The sequence below is a fragment of the Cebidichthys violaceus genome, unplaced genomic scaffold, assembly GCF_023349555.1.
Source record: "Cebidichthys violaceus isolate CVI_PGR_0920_01 unplaced genomic scaffold, fCebVio1.0.p SCAF_6, whole genome shotgun sequence".
Classification (NCBI taxonomy): domain Eukaryota; kingdom Metazoa; phylum Chordata; class Actinopteri; order Perciformes; family Stichaeidae; genus Cebidichthys; species Cebidichthys violaceus.
The window spans coordinates 17,043,298-17,063,252 of record NW_027176816.1 but is presented as its reverse complement, the minus strand read 5'-3'; the positions used below and the strand labels follow the sequence as shown (position 1 = coordinate 17,063,252).

The 19,955-nt window shown below is 43.4% G+C and overlaps 1 protein-coding gene across 3 annotated transcripts in view; it reads left to right on the top strand.

Annotated features, from left to right (window-relative positions):
• Window positions 1-19,955, top strand: part of arhgap4b (Rho GTPase activating protein 4b) — a 32,767-nt gene that overhangs the window by 3,707 nt on the left and 9,105 nt on the right. For 2 of the 3 annotated variants that reach the window (XM_068732624.1, XM_068732622.1), the window contains exons 2-16: window positions 6,402-6,746; window positions 9,134-9,305; window positions 9,420-9,582; window positions 12,705-12,767; window positions 12,860-13,033; window positions 13,253-13,381; window positions 13,518-13,739; window positions 14,398-14,499; window positions 14,630-14,815; window positions 15,960-16,044; window positions 16,555-16,582; window positions 16,875-16,971; window positions 18,708-18,768; window positions 18,924-19,001; window positions 19,209-19,337. In XM_068732624.1, coding sequence (XP_068588725.1) covers window positions 6,677-6,746; window positions 9,134-9,305; window positions 9,420-9,582; window positions 12,705-12,767; window positions 12,860-13,033; window positions 13,253-13,381; window positions 13,518-13,739; window positions 14,398-14,499; window positions 14,630-14,815; window positions 15,960-16,044; window positions 16,555-16,582; window positions 16,875-16,971; window positions 18,708-18,768; window positions 18,924-19,001; window positions 19,209-19,337 — 1,759 coding nt within the window. In that variant the 5' untranslated portion in view covers window positions 6,402-6,676. Of the gene's footprint in view, window positions 1-6,401; window positions 6,747-9,133; window positions 9,306-9,419; window positions 9,583-12,704; window positions 12,768-12,859; window positions 13,034-13,252; window positions 13,382-13,517; window positions 13,740-14,397; window positions 14,500-14,629; window positions 14,816-15,959; window positions 16,045-16,554; window positions 16,583-16,874; window positions 16,972-17,508; window positions 17,537-18,707; window positions 18,769-18,923; window positions 19,002-19,208; window positions 19,338-19,955 lie in introns of all 3 variants that reach the window. The other variant, XM_068732623.1, reaches the window with a different exon arrangement.

The window sequence follows — 19,955 nt, the reverse complement described above, 5'->3', positions numbered from 1 at the left end:
CATGTTGGAAGGGTGTAGCCAAAGACACAGTGTAGAGTAGGAGTAGAAGGGACATTCCCATGAAAATCAACGTTGCAGTGTGGTCAGAGTGGCAGCCATTTTTATGTGTACCGTACTCACTGAAAACGACTAAAAGAAGCAGTGTAGTAGTAACGTTACGATGCGTAGAGAGCCAGCGTACATGAGTGAAGTTTAACAACTTAATGCTTCACACTCTTGTCATAGCATAGGAAAGCTATCATTGCTATGATAATGTGATATAATAATAATACGATGAGTGACAACTTTGTTCAGCTCATTTTCTGTAACCAGTGTGTCGTTTAAGTATCGTAGAATTAGCAAGCTAGCTAGCTAACTAGCCAGCTGTCCGCTAGTCAGCTAGCTAGCTTGTTGATTCCACCGTGCTTTAATGCTGCTCTCGTTACAGAAAACAAGCCGAACAGCAGGCTGGTAGCCAGTGGCACGGTCCCTTCACCTCGCTCCTCAATCGCTCCGGAGAAGGTCAAGCTAACTAGCTAACTAGCCAGCCACCCGGCGAGCTGCGACAACCCTTTATGACATACCAACTAACAACAATCGCCATTTTCTTTCGTTGTAGTATAACGAACATTGAAGACAGTTCAATGTCCGATCTACTCCTTTTTATATTTCTATTTGTGCAGCCAAGGCATATACACACACATTCTTTTCCACTTATGGAAACGGCCCTGGCAGGTGCCCTTCTAGTTCTTTCATTCATTTATTTTCTTGTCTGCTTGTTTAAAGCCATTTTGTTTTCAGTAGTCCAACAATGACATTTATCCTATCCTACTTCATTGTGTTCTTCCACCTGTTTATCTGCCTGCTTCCTCCTGCAGCATAAATGGCAACACGCATCTTCTCCCAGTGGTGTTTTTGTCTGTAAGAACCTCTCCAATCAGTCCATCGGTTAGACGAGTGTCACACCTCTACCTGACTTGTGTTCAGAGCAGTGAACGTACAGCTGAAGCACGTCTCACAGCACGGGTGTGCATAAGATCATGCTCAATACTCTCACGCATCCCTTTTTAACATTTCAGCGCTTAATCTGCGATCGCGCCGTGCTGATAAGGATGAGCCCGTGTGCGTGCTGTCACAGCTCATTATTTCACCAAAAGTACAACTTTCCAGGAAGTGAGATCATCTGGCCGAGGGTCCCGTTGACACCCATGTGTTAGCAACGGTTGGGCTTTGACCCGTGGTTCGCAGGGATCAGGGACGGTTTTATTCCCAGCTGTTGAGAAACAATGCAGCTGTAAGAATTTGAAAAAAATAGCATTTCTGCAAAACACGTGACGCGACATAACGTCCTGTATGATGACCGGCTCAGCGTATCACAGTGTGGTTGGAAATCCCCATACGGTATCGGTCATAACATCAAACACAATATCCCACTTGTGCTACTGCGGCTTTGTGCTCCGTTTTTTTTCCGTCAGAGGAAATTAGCAGAAAATCCCCTCAGCAGCAATACGGATCCATCGCACTTGTCGTCAATCTACTTTGTATTCAATTTGTGCGCCACACGACCTCCTCTTTCAGTCAATGCCCTTGACTTTTATGTATGAAACACTGTTCCCAGATAACCTCCATCTCTTTGCCCCCATTGCCCTTTTCCCCCGATCTTTTGCTGAAGCTCTCACAACCCCCTCCTCTCCGCTCCTCAGATCATTTACATTCGCTTTGTTCTGCGCAGATTAAGGACGCACGCTGATGAAGGCCTCCGAGGTCTCGCAGTCTCATTTTCGGAAACATCTCCGCTGCACTTCTCTATTTGCTCTTAGTTCTGAAACCGTCAGTGAACAGTCTGCACCACATCCACCGCACAGCTTTTTGGAAGAGGAAATGACTGTTACGAGGCTGGTAGCACTTGAGTAGTTCTGAGTGAAAGACTTTAGTAACGATAAAACCGATACATGCAACAGCTTTCTGGTTGATAAATCTGTTAAAACAATGCCCTCATGCTTTCAAACCTCCATCCACAATATCACGTTTTCCCGCCGCGCCGAGGCTTATACTGGAGACCCCGTTAGGCCACATTAAATCTGGCTGGCGTTGGAGTGAGTGTGTTATCGTGACCGTTGTGGGTTTAACCCCAGAGGCTGATTGAGGAACAATGTCTGCAGTGAAAGCGACACACTTTGGCACTCATTGCAGAGAGCTGAAACCCGTTGAGAAACTGATACAGGATGTGGGGCATGAAGTTGCTTCTGTCTGTGTGTGTGTGTGTGTGTGTGTGTGTGTGTGTGTGTTTGTGTGTGTGAGTGTGTGTGAAGTCTCCCTTCAGTACAGTTTACGCTGATTAATAAACAACCATGCAAATGCCTGTGTCTAATGCGATGTAAGCATTTAGTCATGTGTAGGACTGATTTGCTAAATCTTTACAAATGTAGGCTGGCTCACTCAACAGCATCCAAACTGTTTAAGTCATTTAAAAGATGGCATACTCTGCCTTTTAAAGGGCTACTCCGATGATTTATAATGAACTTCCATATAGTTGGAAGCCTTGCGTTAGATAGATTATTAAAAAAGAACAGTTGAAATTGATGCAGCAGAGGCCAAGATATCTTCATTAGTCCCTATTTTTGTCCCACAAGTTCTTGAGCCTACACTTCCCATAATGCATCTGAATGCCTACTGTCATTACACGCTCCCTGCCTGGTAAACACCAATGTCTTTTAAATTGAGTGTCAAAGTTTTACATTTAAAGGTAAATAGAGTTGTGAAGTGCACAGAGCAGTTTTGGGCGTCCCTGGTTCAGGTAAGAAAAGTCCCATTCATTTTCTCCCCAGACATTGTTCCATACCAACTCTTCAGATGCTAACTGTAAGCTAGCTAGCAGAGGCCTCAGCCGTGTCTGTGGGACTGAACCCAAACTTGTTGTTATTTCCCTTCGGTCTCTCCTTTGTCCTCTTGCCTCTGTACTTTTATAAAGACCAGAGATACACGCAAATTTTGGGGTGCTCAAGTTTGAAACATTTTTAATTTGCATGGATGTGTCTTCACTGTCACGTCCTGGAGTATTCTTATCCAATTCTGTATTTTTGTTGATTTTATATGGAATTGCGCTGCCTCAAGTTTTGCCTCGTGCTCTGTCTGAACACAGAGTCAGTGCAAAAGATGAACAAATATGTTACAAAATACCTGGTTCTTTGATAAAAAAATTCTAGACTGTGTATATATATATATAAAAAAAAACTACAACTCCCATGACTATTTTAGTAAAAATTAAATAAATTGAAAAACATTTTTTGGTGAAATAAAAATAAAACATAAAAGTGAAGACATCACATAAAAGCCAGTCTGTAAAAATGTGTTTTAAGAAGTGATTTTAAAGAGATTACTGATTCGAGCCTTATCTTCTCAGGCAGCTCATTCCAAAGCCGAGGGGTCCTGATGGCAAAAGCAACAGCCAGAAGGGCCCCACCTGAGGATTTAAGGCTGCGAGCTGGCTCCACGGGGGTCAACATTTCCTCTATGTGTGTTGGGGCCAAACCCATATGTGCGAGCGAGTGACTTTTGGTTGACGCCAGAGAGAAGGGAGTTACACTAGTCGAGTCTTGAAAAGAAAAAAGCATGAATGACTTTTTCCAGGACAGTGAAACAGGTTTCAAATTGCTAAAATAACGAGGAATATCCCTACTAACATGTAAAACACTGGGGGCGTGTAATTTGTTGCCTGATGTCCTTGACTATTTGTAAAAAAGTTTAAAAACTGCTCACACATCTCTTGTGAGGCATCAGTAAAATGACCGGGGGAGGGGGTGACCACTGAGACGATTATCTTAAATAGAATTCTCGGATTCGAGTGATTTTCTAAAGTTGCAGAAGAAGGAAGTTCCTGCTTCTTTAACTGCAGTTTGATAAGTCTTCATTGCATCTTTCCAACTCTCATAAAATACATGTAGACCTGTTTTTTTCCGTTTTCGTTCCTTTCTCCTACAGTCTCTCTTTACATCATGGGTGGTTTCATTTAGCCAGGGCTGGGGTGTTATATTTCACTTTTTGTCTTTCAGGGGGGCAACAGAGTCCAGGACAGTCTGACAGGTTTGATTAAAAAGGGAGACCAGTTCCTCTAAATTTAAATGAGGCAGTTAAAAAAGCTGTGGTAAAATGCTCGCAGACATAGAGTTAAAAACCAGGTGACGTATGTATAACTGGTTGAGAATGTAATAAAACCACATTGAATAAAACGGCTTTGTGATCAGACACACAGATATCCTTTGTCTCAAAGTTATCAGGCCTGAGACCCCTGTGAATAACCCGGTCGAGGGTGTGACCCTTTGAGTGTGTAGGCTCCTGTATATGAGGTTAAAAGATTCCAGCGTATCCATAACATCAGTGACAAAAGTCTGTGAAGGGCAGCAGATATGTATGTTAAAATCACCTAAAATAAGAATTTTGTCATACTTTGATGTCAAATGGGATAGTAACTCACCAAAGTCTTGGGCGGTCTGTAGACTATTAAAATGATCACTGGATCTTTAGAGTTTACTATAAAACCAAGAAGTTCAAAGGAAGTAAAACAGACATGTCAAATGGGAGTACATTTAAAAACCTTTCTGGAGAACTTCACAAGTGTTTTAGATTCGCAACAGCTCTGAATCTCGCCATTTACTGTCTTCTTGGCCATTGCAACAGAGGCTGAGGCTCATGGGTATTGTAGTATTCAGACCCATCCGCCATGAAACAAAGTTTAAATAATAAAAATGGTGGCCATAACATAAATTTATAGAATGATTACATTAGTGGATAATCTTGCATGTTTCTATGTTGAGTAACTGTTAAGGAACAGTAAAATTCTTTCAAACTATAATTACTTTTTTTCTTTGTCAGTGGAAATTTGGGTTTTTATTCAGACTTGGGCCCAAAACTGCTGACGCGGTTTGGGTTTGGGTCGGGCTTGGACAGAAACTGTGCGGGTTCATGTTGGGTTGTGACATCACTAGGCTTATTTCTTCAAAAGACACAACTGCTGTCCTGAGTGGAGCTGCTCATGATGAGTAAATTGACTTTGATTTTTGAAATTGGTGGAGTTTGTCTTTAACGTGTGTAAAAAAACAATGGGAACCCACTGGGGGTGTAAAGGACCAAGTCGATCCGTACGGATCCCCCCTCACGGTCCTACACGCATGTGAGCTGTGGATTAATGACACAGTTTAACGTTATCCATCACAGTGTGAAATACAGTTTTACTGACGATCGTTATCCACCAATATTCAGTCAAATTAAAGTTAGTAACGTTAGCAGCACCGCTAACGGCTAACGAACAAAGGTTACTTTATGATGCGTTCAGGCTCTGTTACGTGAAAATGAGTATTGGGTGAAGGTAAATTAGAACATTATCATGATCTCAGGTGATCTCATAAAATGTAGTGTTGGTGAGAAACTTGAATGAATCCAGTTGTTTGAAGGAGATGTTTTCACAACAACATAAATAGATATTAGAGAGGGAACTATAACCTGTTTACACTAGCTCTAAACAGATTATAATACACCATTAAAACTACTAATGACTAGATTTGTTTTAATCCATAAAAATACAATCTTTTATTTCCTTATAATTTAAGTTATGTGTTTTTATTAATACAACTACATTAATATTACTATTAGTATAACAAAGTAAAAGGATAACATTTTGAATTTTTTATGGTTTATAGACTTCAAAGGTTGAAATGATTTTTGGGACAAATAGTCTGGATCCTTGTAGAACAGCTGCTATAATCAAACAACAAAGAGATCTGTATCTCTTAATATGGATCATCATTGATCATCAGTTAGTATCAGTGGATAAAATCAGGGATCTCTAGAAGTTGTATTTGCTCCCTTTTTTCTTTTGTGCTGATCTGTGATATGATCCGAACCATGAGAAGACACAAAGCACCTGAGAAAAACTGTTATTATAGCCCAACGTTGATCACAGGCCAGTTTTACGCGGCCTGTGATCTCTTTTACAAGAGGCTTTACGACATCCTACTGTGACTCTTTGACCGTGGTACGGTTTGTGTAGAAAAGCATAATTGGAGACATTTGCTTGTGTATTTGAAGATTACCTTAATGGACGTCGCAAACCCCCGACCCCTCCAAGCGTTGAATATCCTTCACTACCGCTGTTACTCATCACCTCTCATCTTCCCATCCCCCACCCTTCCTTCCCTCACATCCACATCACGTTGCCCTCTTACTGTCCATTCGGTGCTGTCCCTCCTATTAAACCTCTCTTCTCTGGTGTCACTGTCCCTTTCTGTCTCGTCTCCTGGCCTCATTCGTCCCCCTGGCTCTCTCGTTTTCTGGTCTCAATAAAACTCCCTTTTTTTTAACCCTCTGCTGTATTTTTCTCATCCTTCTTCACCTCCTCGTCCTCTAACCCTCTGTCTGCTGCTCAGGCCAGTTCACCTATGGATCAGCATCCCCGCCAGAAACCTAAGGGATTCCACGAGCGCATCGACCCGGCCGACATCCCTGCGGAGCGCAGCCAGGCGACACCAACGCTGATGCGCCGCACGCAGCCGTAGAGCAGCGAAGGGCCGAGGGGGGTCAGGGGTGAAAAAGGTCGCAGACGGACAGAGCCGGAGCAGGCGGGAGGGGAGACTACGAGGGGAACCGGGACATCGGGGGAGGAAGATCTCATCAGTGACAGGCGACCATCTGGGGGTCGAAGATGATGACATCACATGTGAAGCTGAGGAGGGAGAAGGGCAGCCTGGCCGAGTACGAGTCGCAGATGAAAGGTGAGAGTGTGTGTGTGTGTGTGTGTGTGTGTGTGTGTGTGTGTGTGTGTGTGTGTGTGTGTGTGTGTGTGTGTGTCTCTGTGTGTTCGTCCGTGCCCTTTATTGCACTCACCTACATGCATGAATGCATGAAAAATAGCACGCATGAGTGTTTGCAGCTGCTCCACACGCTCGCCGAGCCCTGGACTCTCACTGAATGTATTCGTGCCCCAAGTTTGCACGTATGGACGCAAAAGCACATCAAACCAAATAAAACCCTCCTCATTCGGCGCTCGATGACGATCCACGCAGAGTCTCTTAAAGCCAACAGGAGAGAGCAGCGTACCTCAATCACAGTAAAAAAACATGAGCGTGACCGATGTTGGCGTTACAGGATTTTTCAGTGTCAGTGTGTGCGTCTGTGTGTATGTGTATTTGTGTGTGTGTGTGTGTGTGTGTGTGTGTGTGTGTGTGTGTGTGTGTGTTTTTATAGGATGCATGCCGTGGCTGGGCGGCTCTCTGTACTGTACTACAAGGGTGTATTTATAGCCAGTATTAGTGATGCTGTCTCCTCACATCCAGTCAGCCCCGGGCCGTGTGCTCACACAGAGACGGGAGAAGACGAGTAAATAGGGAAAAGAGAGAGGGAGCGCGAGGAGAGCTGGGTGGGCCGGGGAACTGGGGGAGCGAGGAAAGAAAAGAACGAGAGAGGCTGAGAACAGGTAAGAGAAGAAGAGAGAGCGAGAGAGAGAGAGAGAGAGCAAAGCGAAGGCGGGGTTATTTGAGAGAGCGATGTTTGTATTGGCCTTTTCAAATCAAAGTGCAGCGGGTTGGATGCGTTTAAGCTTGTGTGTACAATGCATCGCCTCGTGTTATACACACAAGCTCGCATGCGTGCATGCTTGGGTTGTTACAAGCTGTGCGTACTAAATCTATACGTTGCCGTCTCAGTAAATCGGTAGCAAATGACAGCACGGACAGCGTTTTATGAACTCTCACTCCCTGCTTGCAAAATGTGGTATTAGAAAAGACATTGTCGTTTTTTCTTCTAATACTTCGAACAATAACTACTCATTTGATAAATTATTGCGCGAATGATCTGTTCCCTCATGGATCCCTGAGTGTCCCCAGGCGCCGTCGGGTTCCCCACAGGTGCTGAAACACAGCAGCGGGAGTTATGTACTGATTGTGTCTGCACATGTTTCATTTGTAGACTTTATGCAGGCGCCTTATGTCTGCAAGAAGGAGCAGGTGTGATATGCATGCATCTTTTTTTCATATTTATTAACAAACGAGACGGAAAATACACACCCCCGGGTTCCATACATATTAATGCATATCCACGTGTGTCATAAAATCCTATCGCCCAATGAGGATTGGTGATAGAAGCACTCAGATCCTGAGTAGAAAGTCTTACATTCAAAATCCTACTTAAAGGTCCAGTATGTAGAATTTAGGGGGATCTATCTGCAGAAATGCAATATCATATTCACAATGTTTCAACTAATTCAACTAATGTTTTCATTAGTTTATGACCAAAAGCTATGGATCGTTTCCGTTAGCTTAGAATAAGCCCTTCACATCTACAGAGGGAGCAGGTTCTCTTCCACGGAGTCCGCCATGTTGCCCCGCCATTAGTGCTTGGCGATATGATATGATATAAAAATGTCTATTGATTAAATTTTTGCTATATTGTTTCTATTGTGATGTCCAAAAACCAGCGGCCAAAACTGTTTCATGGCAATACTTGTGTCATTTGTTTGACATGTTACGTTCCTTGCATGTAGGGGCCGTTGTTTTGACTCAACCACCACCGTTATAAAGTAGAGCGTGGATTTAATTAGCGAAGGTTTTTTGCTCTCAGTTACGTCATTATTGTTATTAGTTTGTATCAAGCCTCACTCTGGTGGAATACAGTCTGGTTCCAGTCTGCTTCCAGTTGGCTATACGCTCATGTTGACTCCAGAGAAGTGAAGAAGAGTCCGACTGTAACGCTAGCATCCATGTAGCGTTGGCAGGCGTTGTCCGGCATCCAGCAGCAAAAGGAAGTGCGGTGAAAGTAAGTCTGAGCTCTGAAGCTCCGCCTCCTACTGCTGAACAGAGGGCCGTTCGCTTGTTTATCCAATATTTATTAATACTGAACGTGTCCTGAGTCCATAGTGCACCAAATTTGCAACGGCACTCCCTTTGGTCCCCATCTATACACCCGCCAAGTGTGAGGTAGATCGGATGAACAGTTCTCGTGACACGCGAAGGACACACAGACAGACAGACAAAGATTCCTTGCTTTATCGTTAAATGTCAGAATGTCTCCAGGGTTATAAACTTATTTACTTGAATAACTGTCCTCTTTCTCTCCATGTGTCTCTCTGTGTTTGTCCATCTCTGTCTGTCCCTGTCTGTGTCAGACCTGCGGGCCCAGCTGACAGACCAGATAAAGATTTTAGACTCTCAGGTGGAGGTGAAACAGCAGCAGCTCTCAGACCTCTCTGAGTTTCTCCGGCGCCGAGGCGACATCGAGGCTGAATACGCGCGCGCCCTTGACAAACTCACCGAGCGATTCACTCACAAGACTAAGAAGTAAGCCTGTCCACAGTATGTGAGGGAGTGTGCATGTGTCTCTTCTATTTCTCAGGTGATTCTTAAAGTGTTTCATTAAGCTGTAATTCAGCAAGGTTGTCTGTTTTTCTGCAGGAAGGAGCAGTGGGGTCAGTCAGTGTGTCAAGTCTGGTCTGTTTTGCTGACTCAGACTCGTCTGGAGAGCCGGGAACATGCAGCGCTGGGTGACACCTGCTGTAACACACTCACACAGCGGTTGGCTCACAGCACGGAGGATACACATCGTCTGCACAAACGGGTGAGTGGATCTTTGGTGGAGGGTCACATGCTCGCAGAAACAGACGCACTAGCACTTGTTACTCCTATCCTTTGAGGTCAACTGCTCGCCTTGTTCAAAAGAAACAGCAAAAGTGCCCTTTCGCATGGTAGATGAAACATGATGTAGTGCCCTCTGGGATGCCCTTCCAGTGGAGAAAACATGATGAAGTGCCCTCTAGAGCAGTGATTCTCAAATGGTGGGTCGTGACCCACAAGTGGTTGCGGACCCGTTTTCAGTGGGTCGCCGGCCTTTGCCTGAAAAAAAATAAATACAAATCTTGTGCTTTTATTTTAAAGGGGATTTTTTTATTATTATAGTTATTCACACTCCTTAACAGTATTTGGCGTTAATGCCTTGTAATGCTAATACACACCCGCCATTTCACAGTATAGAAGAACACCCACAAAGTTTGTTTTCATATGTTAAATGAGCGAAACGCAAGTAAGACACTGACTACATGAGATATGGATTTTCTTACATTGAGGACAAAAGAGGACAAAAACCTCAGTGCGTTTTGTGCAGCGAGGTTCTGGCACAAGAAAGCATGAAGCGTCAAAACTGAAGCGCCGTTTGTTGGATTAATCCGCAGCGCATAAACTGAAAACTCTACGTCTGTCAAATGACACTACAAGTAGGTGAATTGAACACATGTCGGATGACATCAAACTACAGACCACAGCTCGAATTAAGGCAAGCGGTCATTTTGCATTACAAATGGATGAATCTACAGACATAACAAACAAAGCAGTTTTACTTGTTTACGTGAAACATGTGAGACGGGGACTGACGGGAACAAGAGAGCTCCCTACTACTACGACTGTAGCGGACATTTTCAGCTCAGGTTCAAACTGCACCATCTTTTCATTAAATAAATTTGAGAAGTTGAAAATTTGGGTCGCGGCTTGTCATTAAGGGGTGATGGTGGGTCCTGCAGCGAGACCAGTTGAGAACCACTGCTCTAGAGCACCCTTCCAGTAGAGAAAACATGATGACAGGCCTTCTTGGATGCCCCTATGGTAGATAAATCCTGATGAAGTGCCCTCTTGGCTACCCTTCCAGTGGAGAAAACATGATTTGTGTAACCTTTAGGTGCCTTTACAGAAGAAAAAACATGATAAATTGCCGTTCCAGTGGAGAAAACACGGTGCAGTGCCATATAGGCTGCCCTACATGCTAGAAAAGGGCACCAGCGTGCAGAACGTTTTCGATTTTTTGCACCCCTGTCCCCTCAGACAGCCTGGATGCACCACTTTACTGTAAACCTACTAGATGCAGTTTTAAACATGATACTCTCTGACTATGAGAGTGAAAACATGAAAGTATTTTGAAAAAAATCTCCATTTAAAATGTCACGGAAACTTTCCAGCCTTAAATCAATGTTAAACCTGCTTAACTAAATCTGTAGATATGCATGGTTGTACAGCTATGTTCTCAGCCAAAAAATATAAACAGCAATAGAAAACCGTTAAAATTATGTTTTAAGGATCCTTCTTTAATAAGTCCTTTACTGTACACTTTACTACTTACTTCACTGTTATCAACAACTGAAATCACTCCCCTCTATCAGCTCCATATCCTCTACGCCAATGCATATCAATGCATAAATTAGTTTAGGTGGATTTCTGCCACATTCGTTTTGTAAGATAGCACACTCAAATAACCCCAGTTGTTAGTTGCCGGCCTTGGAAGGCTAACAGACTCACCAAATAAGCTGTACAAGTTGACACATAACTGAACACAATGAAGGCTTCTTATCTGTCCCGGTACTGCAGTGGCATCTGCAGTCTCAAATATTGTATACATCTGACTCAAATTACTGGTTGTCAGACACGCACCCTGTGCCTTCTCATAGTTGAAAAGTGAGCACAATATCAATTAAGACAGAACTGTCATTTCAGAGCAGCTAAGAGGCCTGACGCCAAGCACAGCAAGACCCTTTTAGCTTCTCTATTATTGCTACCATCAAAGTAGTTCTATGCAATTGTACAAACACAAGTGATGATGGCTTAATTAGAATAAACATGAAAAAAATTGTTCCGCTGAGTGATGTTTAAAACATGCCAGTTCAGAAGGGGCTGAATTCTTGGCCTGTGGTGTTGCTGCCTGAATTATATTACTATCCAAACTTATTTTACCCCAAAATAACTTACAAAAAGCCAAAGCCTCCAAAGCCCTTAAAAAATATGCAACATGCTTATACTACTTTATACTTTATACTACTTACTGTGTACTTCTACCTCAGAGGAAAACAATGTTGTACTACAATGTACAACTTCAAGTCTGGTTGTATAGAAGTCTAGTCTAAAATGACTCTACTTCTCTCTTGATTTATTCCCTCAGTAAACATTGTAAACATGAGTTTATGGTCTCAATCTCTAGTTTCAAGTCTTCTTCAATACATCATGATGTTCATTTAGTAAATTATGGTCTATTTAGAGTCAGATAGAACATAAAGCAGAGTATGCTTTAGGGCGGGCTTACTGTGATTGACAGGTCGCTGCCGCTACCAGAGCCGTACATCGTCTCTACATCACTCCTCCGCATTCCAAATATGGGAACTTCTGTTTATTGGTTGAAAAAAAAAAAAAGTCATAATCCAAGATGGCGACGTCAAAATCTGCGAACTCAAGGCTTCAAAACGTTAGTCCACAAACCAATGGGTGACGTCACGATGACTACGTCCACTTCTTATATACAGTTTATGTGTTTTGTGCATTACACACAAGAGTTGCGTCAATGTTCTCATCTTATTCTCCGCAAGAAAGCTTAGATGTGTATATCCCAAAACGTCCAACGTTGATGACTGACTGAATGCCATATTAGGTAGCCAGCATTCAATTGAGGGACACTCGTCATGAGCCACTAGTCTGTGCAACCAATCGCTTTCTACAACTTGTCATTCCCAACCTGACATACGCTTGTTAGAGGGGATGTAGTTTCAGTAGCTGAGTAGTGTATTAACTATTGAATGTAAAAGTATTGAAATGGACCCATATGATTTGAGTATAATACGTGCATTTCGTCACCACTGCTCACACTTTGACCTGTGCTTTAATATAGTAACAAGTCTCAAACGTTTTAAAATATTCTTTACATTGCAGAGCAAAGAAGTTGGCATCCAGATGCAGGATGAGCTGCTGAAGGTCACCACTGAAATGCAGACGGTGAGCATGTCGATATTGTCGTCTTTGTGTGCAATAATGAAAATTGAAAACAATGCTGATGTGGATGTCTCCCATTATGTGTGCTACTGAAGGCTCTGAAGACGTACAACCAGTACCACATGGACTGTCTGACAGCCGAGGGGAAGCTGAAGGAAGCCGAGCGGTTGGAGGAGAGACACACCGGCAAGTCAGCCGAGCTCGGCCCCGGCCAATTGGGAGGGCAGAGGCGGAGCTCCGTCAAGAAGATGGAGAGATTGATGGAGAAAGTGAGTGTGTGTGTGTCGTCAGCGGCGTGTGTGTGAGTCACAGGAAGTCTTGAACTGGGGTTTTTTTTCCTCCCACAGAACAAAGCCTTTCCTGTTCCTGTCTTACTTAACTTACTTCTGTAAATGCATATCTTAGGTGTGTTTTATGAGTGAGATGGGGCCTGTCGTGGTCGTCTGTGTTCTTATCTTCTCTCACTTTCCTCGTGTGTGTTTGCACAGAGGCACGGCAGAGTGCAGGAGAACCAGCTGAAGTGCACCAAGGCTCGTAACGACTACCTGCTGAATCTTGCAGCGGCCAACGCAGCCATGAACAAGTACTACCTGCAGGACATCAGCACGCTCATCGACGTGAGAAACATGAGATTTGCATTGTGCGATTGTCCGTGTGTGCTTATGAGACCATTCGGTGGTTTAGAGCTACCTTTAGAGCTCCTGTTATTATCTGAAGTAAAGACATCTATTACCCTTCCCCCCCTCCTGGCAGTGCTGCGACCTGGGTTTCCATCTGTCCGTGGAGAGGGTGATGAAGTGCTACCTGGCCAGCAGGGGGCGCATCCAGAAGACGGAGGAGACGGGTCTCAAGCAGCTGGAGGCTGCCGTGACGTCCCTGGACCAGGGTGGAGACAGAGATGCGTTGCTGCAGCAACACGACGCCGCCTTCTGTCTGCCATTCAGATTCAGCTACCATCCGCACGAGGGAGACCAGGTGGAGAAAAAGAGTTACTGCGCAGCACTCACAGCCTGGAGGGGAAAACAGGGGAAGCAGCAAAACCACCTGAAGACTAAAAACACCTAAAAAGAAAAAAACTATATAAATGCATGTATATATACCTCGCCGCCAGACAGCACTTTCCGACGTGGAACTGAAGCCGTTTTATCATCTATGCCAGACTTCATTGACAAAAACAGGGATTTTTGCCTTGCAGAACACAGACGTTGCTGGTCTGCTGCTGCCCCGACTGGTTAGTTAGTTTGTCTTATTGTGTGACTTTGGTGAATACGAGCTAATCTTTTAAAACACCAAAGTCCCTCAACAACACAAACAAACTAACCGATCCAGGCAGCGGTACAACAGCAACTCCAGCGTTCTGTTGGGTAATCTTACTGTTTTTTTAATGGAGTCTTTCGGCTTCAGTTCAGAGGGCTGTCTGGCGTGTTGAAAATAGTCTAAATATAGCGTACACTTAAACTAATATTGATTTTTTTACAACCCCACACAAAAAAATCAAAACTATCCGTCTTAACTCATTGATGTTTTGAAGTTGACCAGAAATGAATCCCATCCTCTGCCCCTCCCATCTCTCTCGGGACAACATCCCAGTGGTTTGTTTAAGAGTATTTTATGTTTTATTTTTGTATTTCAGGTGTGCGAGGTGAGTGCGGAGAGCCAGGTGAGATACGAGCTGGAGACCAGGTTCCAGCAGCTTCAGTCTCGACTCGCTGCCGTTACCTTGGAAACAGAGGAGGTCAGCAGAATTATTCTCACTGCCTGTTTTATTTTTTTTAAATTAGTCAGCCATAAACCTTAAAGAAAAAGTTGAATCTTGGAAACAAATGAACTGACTTAACCAATCGACATTTCTTTCCCTTTCTCAGGTCAGTAAAACGCTGAAAGCCACACTCGCAGCCCTGCTGGAAAATATGTGTGAAAGCGACTGTAACCCCTCCCCCGACGTGCCCAGCAGCCTATTGCATGAGCCGCCTGGAGGAAACACCGCCCCAAAACTTGCCCTCGCCAAGCGTCGAGCCAATCAGCAGGAGACAGAGACCTACTACTTTACAGTGAGTCATTGCAGTTGGCTAAAGGTGGACATTGGTTGAGAGATCATTTTAATGTCCATCCATCCATTTTCCTCCGCTTATCCGGGGTCGGGTCGCGGTGGCAGCAGGCCAAGCAGGCTGACCCAGACTTCCCTCTCCCCCGCAACATTTTCCAGCTCATTCTGGGGGATCCCGAGGCGTTCTGGGAGATGTAATCCCTCCAGCGTGTTCTGGGTCTTCCCCGGGGTCTCCTACCAGTTGGGCGTACCCGGAAAACCTCCAGTGGGAGGTGCCCAGGAGGCATCCTGATTAGATGAGTAGCGCCTTAACACCAAGTTCCCTCCTGATGTCTGAGCTCCTTACCCTATCTCTAAGGCTGAGCCTGGCCACCCGACGGAGGAAACTCAATTTTCAAAACACCGTTTGAGTTTGTCAAAACCAGAGTTCTTCTTTTTAACGGATTTTTCCTAGAACTCAAATAAAAGCGTTTTTCTTTACCTTTCGCTTGATTGAGTCTGTTCGTTCTGGTGTCATGTGACTTGTTGCTGGGAGACAACGGTGGAAACATTTGTGAGAGTCGGAGAGAGGAGTGCCGGTTTTGTCAGTTTGTTGTTTTGGAGAACAGATTTTCAACATCATGGCTGAATATTTATCTGATTTCCACAATGTGGACGTGAGATTTCAGAACGAGACTTCTCTCTGAGAGAGACTTTGTTGGACACAATAACAAACAAAACAGATGAAGCTAAAAGGTAAAGAAAACTGTTGTATTTCTCTGGAGGGTTCTTTCCATAATGTTGTCAGACACTGAGAATAACAATATGAGCCATTATGAGTCATTGGTACATCTACGGTGAAGGGTGATATGATTACATTGCAGCCAGCTTAGCGGCTGCAGCGTTGTCACTCAACAACGGACCAATTTCAATCATTGTTTGCCACCATTAGTCGACAGAAATCCAGGGTCCAGATAGAAAAAATACTGTTGCCCTTTAAGCAATGATAGAGGGGAATATCATTTTGTTGGTGGTGAGCTGCTCATTGATTAATTGAACACCTGGACAAATGAAATGTATGAAAAATTGTTGAATTTGAACGTAGTTTCAGAAACTGTGTTGAAGGAGTCAAGGGAAAACTAATACTTTTGTTTTGTTTTTTGTCTTAGAAAGTGAAAGACTTCCTCATCAGCAGTTCTCTGACCTTCAAACTTCAAGCCAAACACGACCTTCTACAAGATGCCATCCAGAAAGGTACTCTTATACTACAACAATAGATGATGGGTGGGGCAAATGTCTTCTATCTGTGATCGGTTTTCACAAATAAAGCCAGTGTACTCCACCGATGTGGCATTGCACTATAATATTGTCAGACTCGTTGGTATGAAAAAATAAATATCAAAATCGATCCAGCACAACTAGAGAAAACGTTTTCTTGTCAGAAATCTGGTGCCTACATTACCTACAATGCAACTGGTAACAACAGTTCAGACATTTGAGTCTTCTTCAATACAGCATGATGTTCATGTAGTAGATTATGGTCCATTTAGAGTCAAACAGACCATAAATCAGGGCATGCTTTAGGGCGGGCTTACTGTGCTTGACAGGTCTCTGTCAGAGCCGTATCTTAACACCTGTAGACAGACTTGTTGACAGATGTTTAATATCGGTGGAGTTCCCCTTTTAATTTACCTGCACATTGTTTGCACCAGGACCCTGAACCAGACTTCACTCTCTCGCCTGTTTTCTCTCTCTTTCTTCCAGCTGAGTCTGTCAACAGTGACCCCTCCAGGTAAACAGTGTCTTCACGTAGCTTGGAATAAAGCCAGTGTGACTGAGAGAGGCGTAGAGATAAGGAGGTAGCAGAGAGGACAAGGAGGAGAGGAAGAGACTAACCAAATTGGAACCACAAATGCCATGTTGGCCAATTGTTCCTATTATGTAAAAAAAAGAAAAAAGATTTCTGGAGAAAGAGTAGGGATGGGGGGTGTGAAGTGTAGTGTAAATGATAATAACAGTCAGCAAATCACTGCATGTAAGATGTAAAATGGCATTTTGCATTTTATTATTATTATATTTCCCAGAATGCAATGTGCTCGGTCAGTGCGCATTTGGAAGTCCAGACCTGTTTCCCAATTCTGCCACACACTCTTCACCACAGACATACTCTCCTACATACAGGTAACACACACACACACACACACACACACACACACATGCAAATAAGAAAAAGAAATAAACATCCCTTGTCTTTACCTCATTTTTGATTGGCTTGCTGCTCTGCACTGCTGTTCAACCCACAGAAGGGAATGATTTAGTAAAAATTGGCGGGGGCTTCTTGCAGCACATGCACGCGGTGTGCCTTCATGTGCATGGTGATGCTTATAGTTTATTGCTGGCTTTTCTCTCCTTTAAATCCACTCCACCCCCCCACCCACCCCCCCTCCTCCCTTTTATCTCTTCCTCTCTTGTGAAGGGGATTAAAATGCACTGGCCTCTTTGTTGCCTCCTCTCTCGGCTCCTCTTCTGAGAGTGCCTGTGCTTATTGTGCGCCTCTTCCCACTGCTTCTAAATCTTTATTCCCCCTTATTTCCCACTCTGCCTTTTTCTGATCCGTGCTTTTTTCCCCCTCTCTCTCTCTCTCTCTCTCTCTCTCTCTCTCTCTCTCTCTCTCTCTCTCTCTCTGTCTCCTCTTTGCCGCGCTTGGCTCGGTTGCAGGAGAAGAAGGAGAATGTCTCGGACACAGGTAGCGAACCCCAACTGTGACCGCTTAGAGGCCCTGGATTTGTTTTCTGGGAACGTTGGGTTTAGCAACCTTGGGGGGGGGGGGTTAAAAAGGAATAGTTTGGCATTTTGGGAAACACGCATCTTTGCTTTTTTGCAGAGAGTTAGATAAGCACTCTCACATCTGATAAATAAGCTGTTTAGCTTAGCTTAGCACAAAGACTGGAATAATTTATATATATAGTAAGTATTTCAGTTTTATGGATTAAGGGGAGACACCCCAGGTGAATAAAACATTTATAATAACTTTCCCAGTTGAATAGTTATATTCAGTTATCTTTTGTTGTCTGAAAATGTTTAAATATGCAAATGAGGCATTATCCTTTAAATATTTGCTCATTTGCATAGATTCCCAGAATGGAAATCTGAACATTGTATAAAGCCAGGTTTGAAATTCTTGTTTCATTTTGTTAACATATTAGAGTCAAAGGTTTTTAACTTTCTATTAGAATAAAAAATACAAACAATTGCCGTGTTTTTAGAACAAACCTCTCTGTAAAAACCTTCAGAATATAGAGAGGAATGAAAGTGGAACGTTTGGTGGATGTAAGTGCTGCTGAAGTGGAGATTTCTGGTTCAGAGTATGAGAAAAAACTCATTTTGACAAAACTGCCTTTTATTGTAAAATTACATACATTTTGCAAGACTTAAAATAAGGTAAATAAAGTAATGAACAGATATCACCAGGAAATTTTCCCAGTTGATCACTCACATTATTTTTTTTTAGATGCAAATGAGGCATTATCTAACGGTATTTTTTGGTGAATTTAGGAAAAATCTTCAGATGCAAATAGACATAGTGGTAAAATAAACACCTGAATGCGTTTTTTTGGATGTTTTCTTTCTACTAGTCTGAAACAAGTCAAATTATGGAATCAAAATAGCCCAAAATCTCAAAATGTATCAGTGCATGATAAATTATGTTTTTGCCTGTAAATACCTCGCCCAGTGTTTCCCAAACTTATTTTCTGGGGATTTTAGAAACTCCTCTGTTTAACCACCGTTTCCCTTGCATCGCATCTTCCTTTCTTGCTGTTACGCCTGTTGATTATTACGTCGACTTTGCCTTCATCTTTATTGGCATCTCTATCCGCGCTCTCATCTCTCCTTCTCTACTCATCTTCTGTCTCCAGAGCTCTGGCCAGCAGATTCCTGTGGTGGTTGAGAGCTGCATCCGTTTCATCAACCTTCACGGTGAGTCTGTCTTTGTGGTGAAGCTGTGAGTTATGCCGAGAGAGCTTTGGACACGCAGAATGAGAAGGTGGAAGCGCTTGTTTGTGTATCCTGTATGTTATCTCCTGTATGGAACATCGTGCATCTGCGAACATGCAATGTGTTGTGTGTCTCAGGCCTCCACCATGAGGGGATATTCAGAGTTCCTGGGTCACAGAGGGAGGTTAACCACATCAGAGATGCATTTGAGAGAGGTAAGTGAGCTTCTGAAATTGCATCCCTTTTTCCTCTGATGGAAAAACTTTATTTTTATTATGATTTTTATCACGTTTCCGTGTTATTCGTCTTTTTGTTGTTGTTGTTCTGCAATCTTTTTTTCAGCACGAAAAAAAAGTGTACAGAAGCGTCTGTTGCTACGTTAACACATTCAAGTGACTAACATTCTTTTGAACTCATCGTAGGAGAGGATCCTCTGTCAGACAGTGAGTGTGACCTGGACTCTGTGGCCGGTGTGTTGAAGCTGTACTTCAGGGGCCTTGAGCCTCCTCTCTTCCCTTACGACAGCTACTCTCAGCTGCTGGAGTGTGTCCGTAAGTCCCCCGCATACGACCTCGATGTCTGTGTGTGTTTCTTTTGGTTACTCGGTTATTTAGGCTGCATATTCTACCTCCATTTAGCTGATCCGCCTCCTCATTGGTTTACGTAGAACAGGAGCGCCCATTAACAACTGACTAGTTTTTTTAATTTTCAACTTTATTGTCCTGTTCGTGTCAGTCAATTCAGTGGCTATGCTGTCTTAAGTACGATTTAACTAATTTTTTATAATAAAATGTAACATTGTTTGTAACTTTAATGAAACATGTGGGACAAACTGAGTAATTTGTGTGAACTCGATCTTAACAAAGCTAGCTAGCTTGCTAGCTGAACAAAGCTAGTACGCTATTTAACATCCGTCAATGGTTCTAATGTAATAATGTCCTCACATAGCAATAAAGCTCTTGTTGTCTGCGTTCATTTTTTTTTGTGTTTTTACGATAAAGTGTGTACGGTAGGCCTACATGGATGAGACAGGAATTAGCGTTAGCTAGCTAGAACCACCCCTCGTCTCTCCGCCTCACTGCCCGCCGTTGGAAGGTCCCATTCTTGTACGCATAGAGCCAATGAAGACGGTCGTCGTTCTGTTTACAACTGCAAAATCGGCGGTTCGT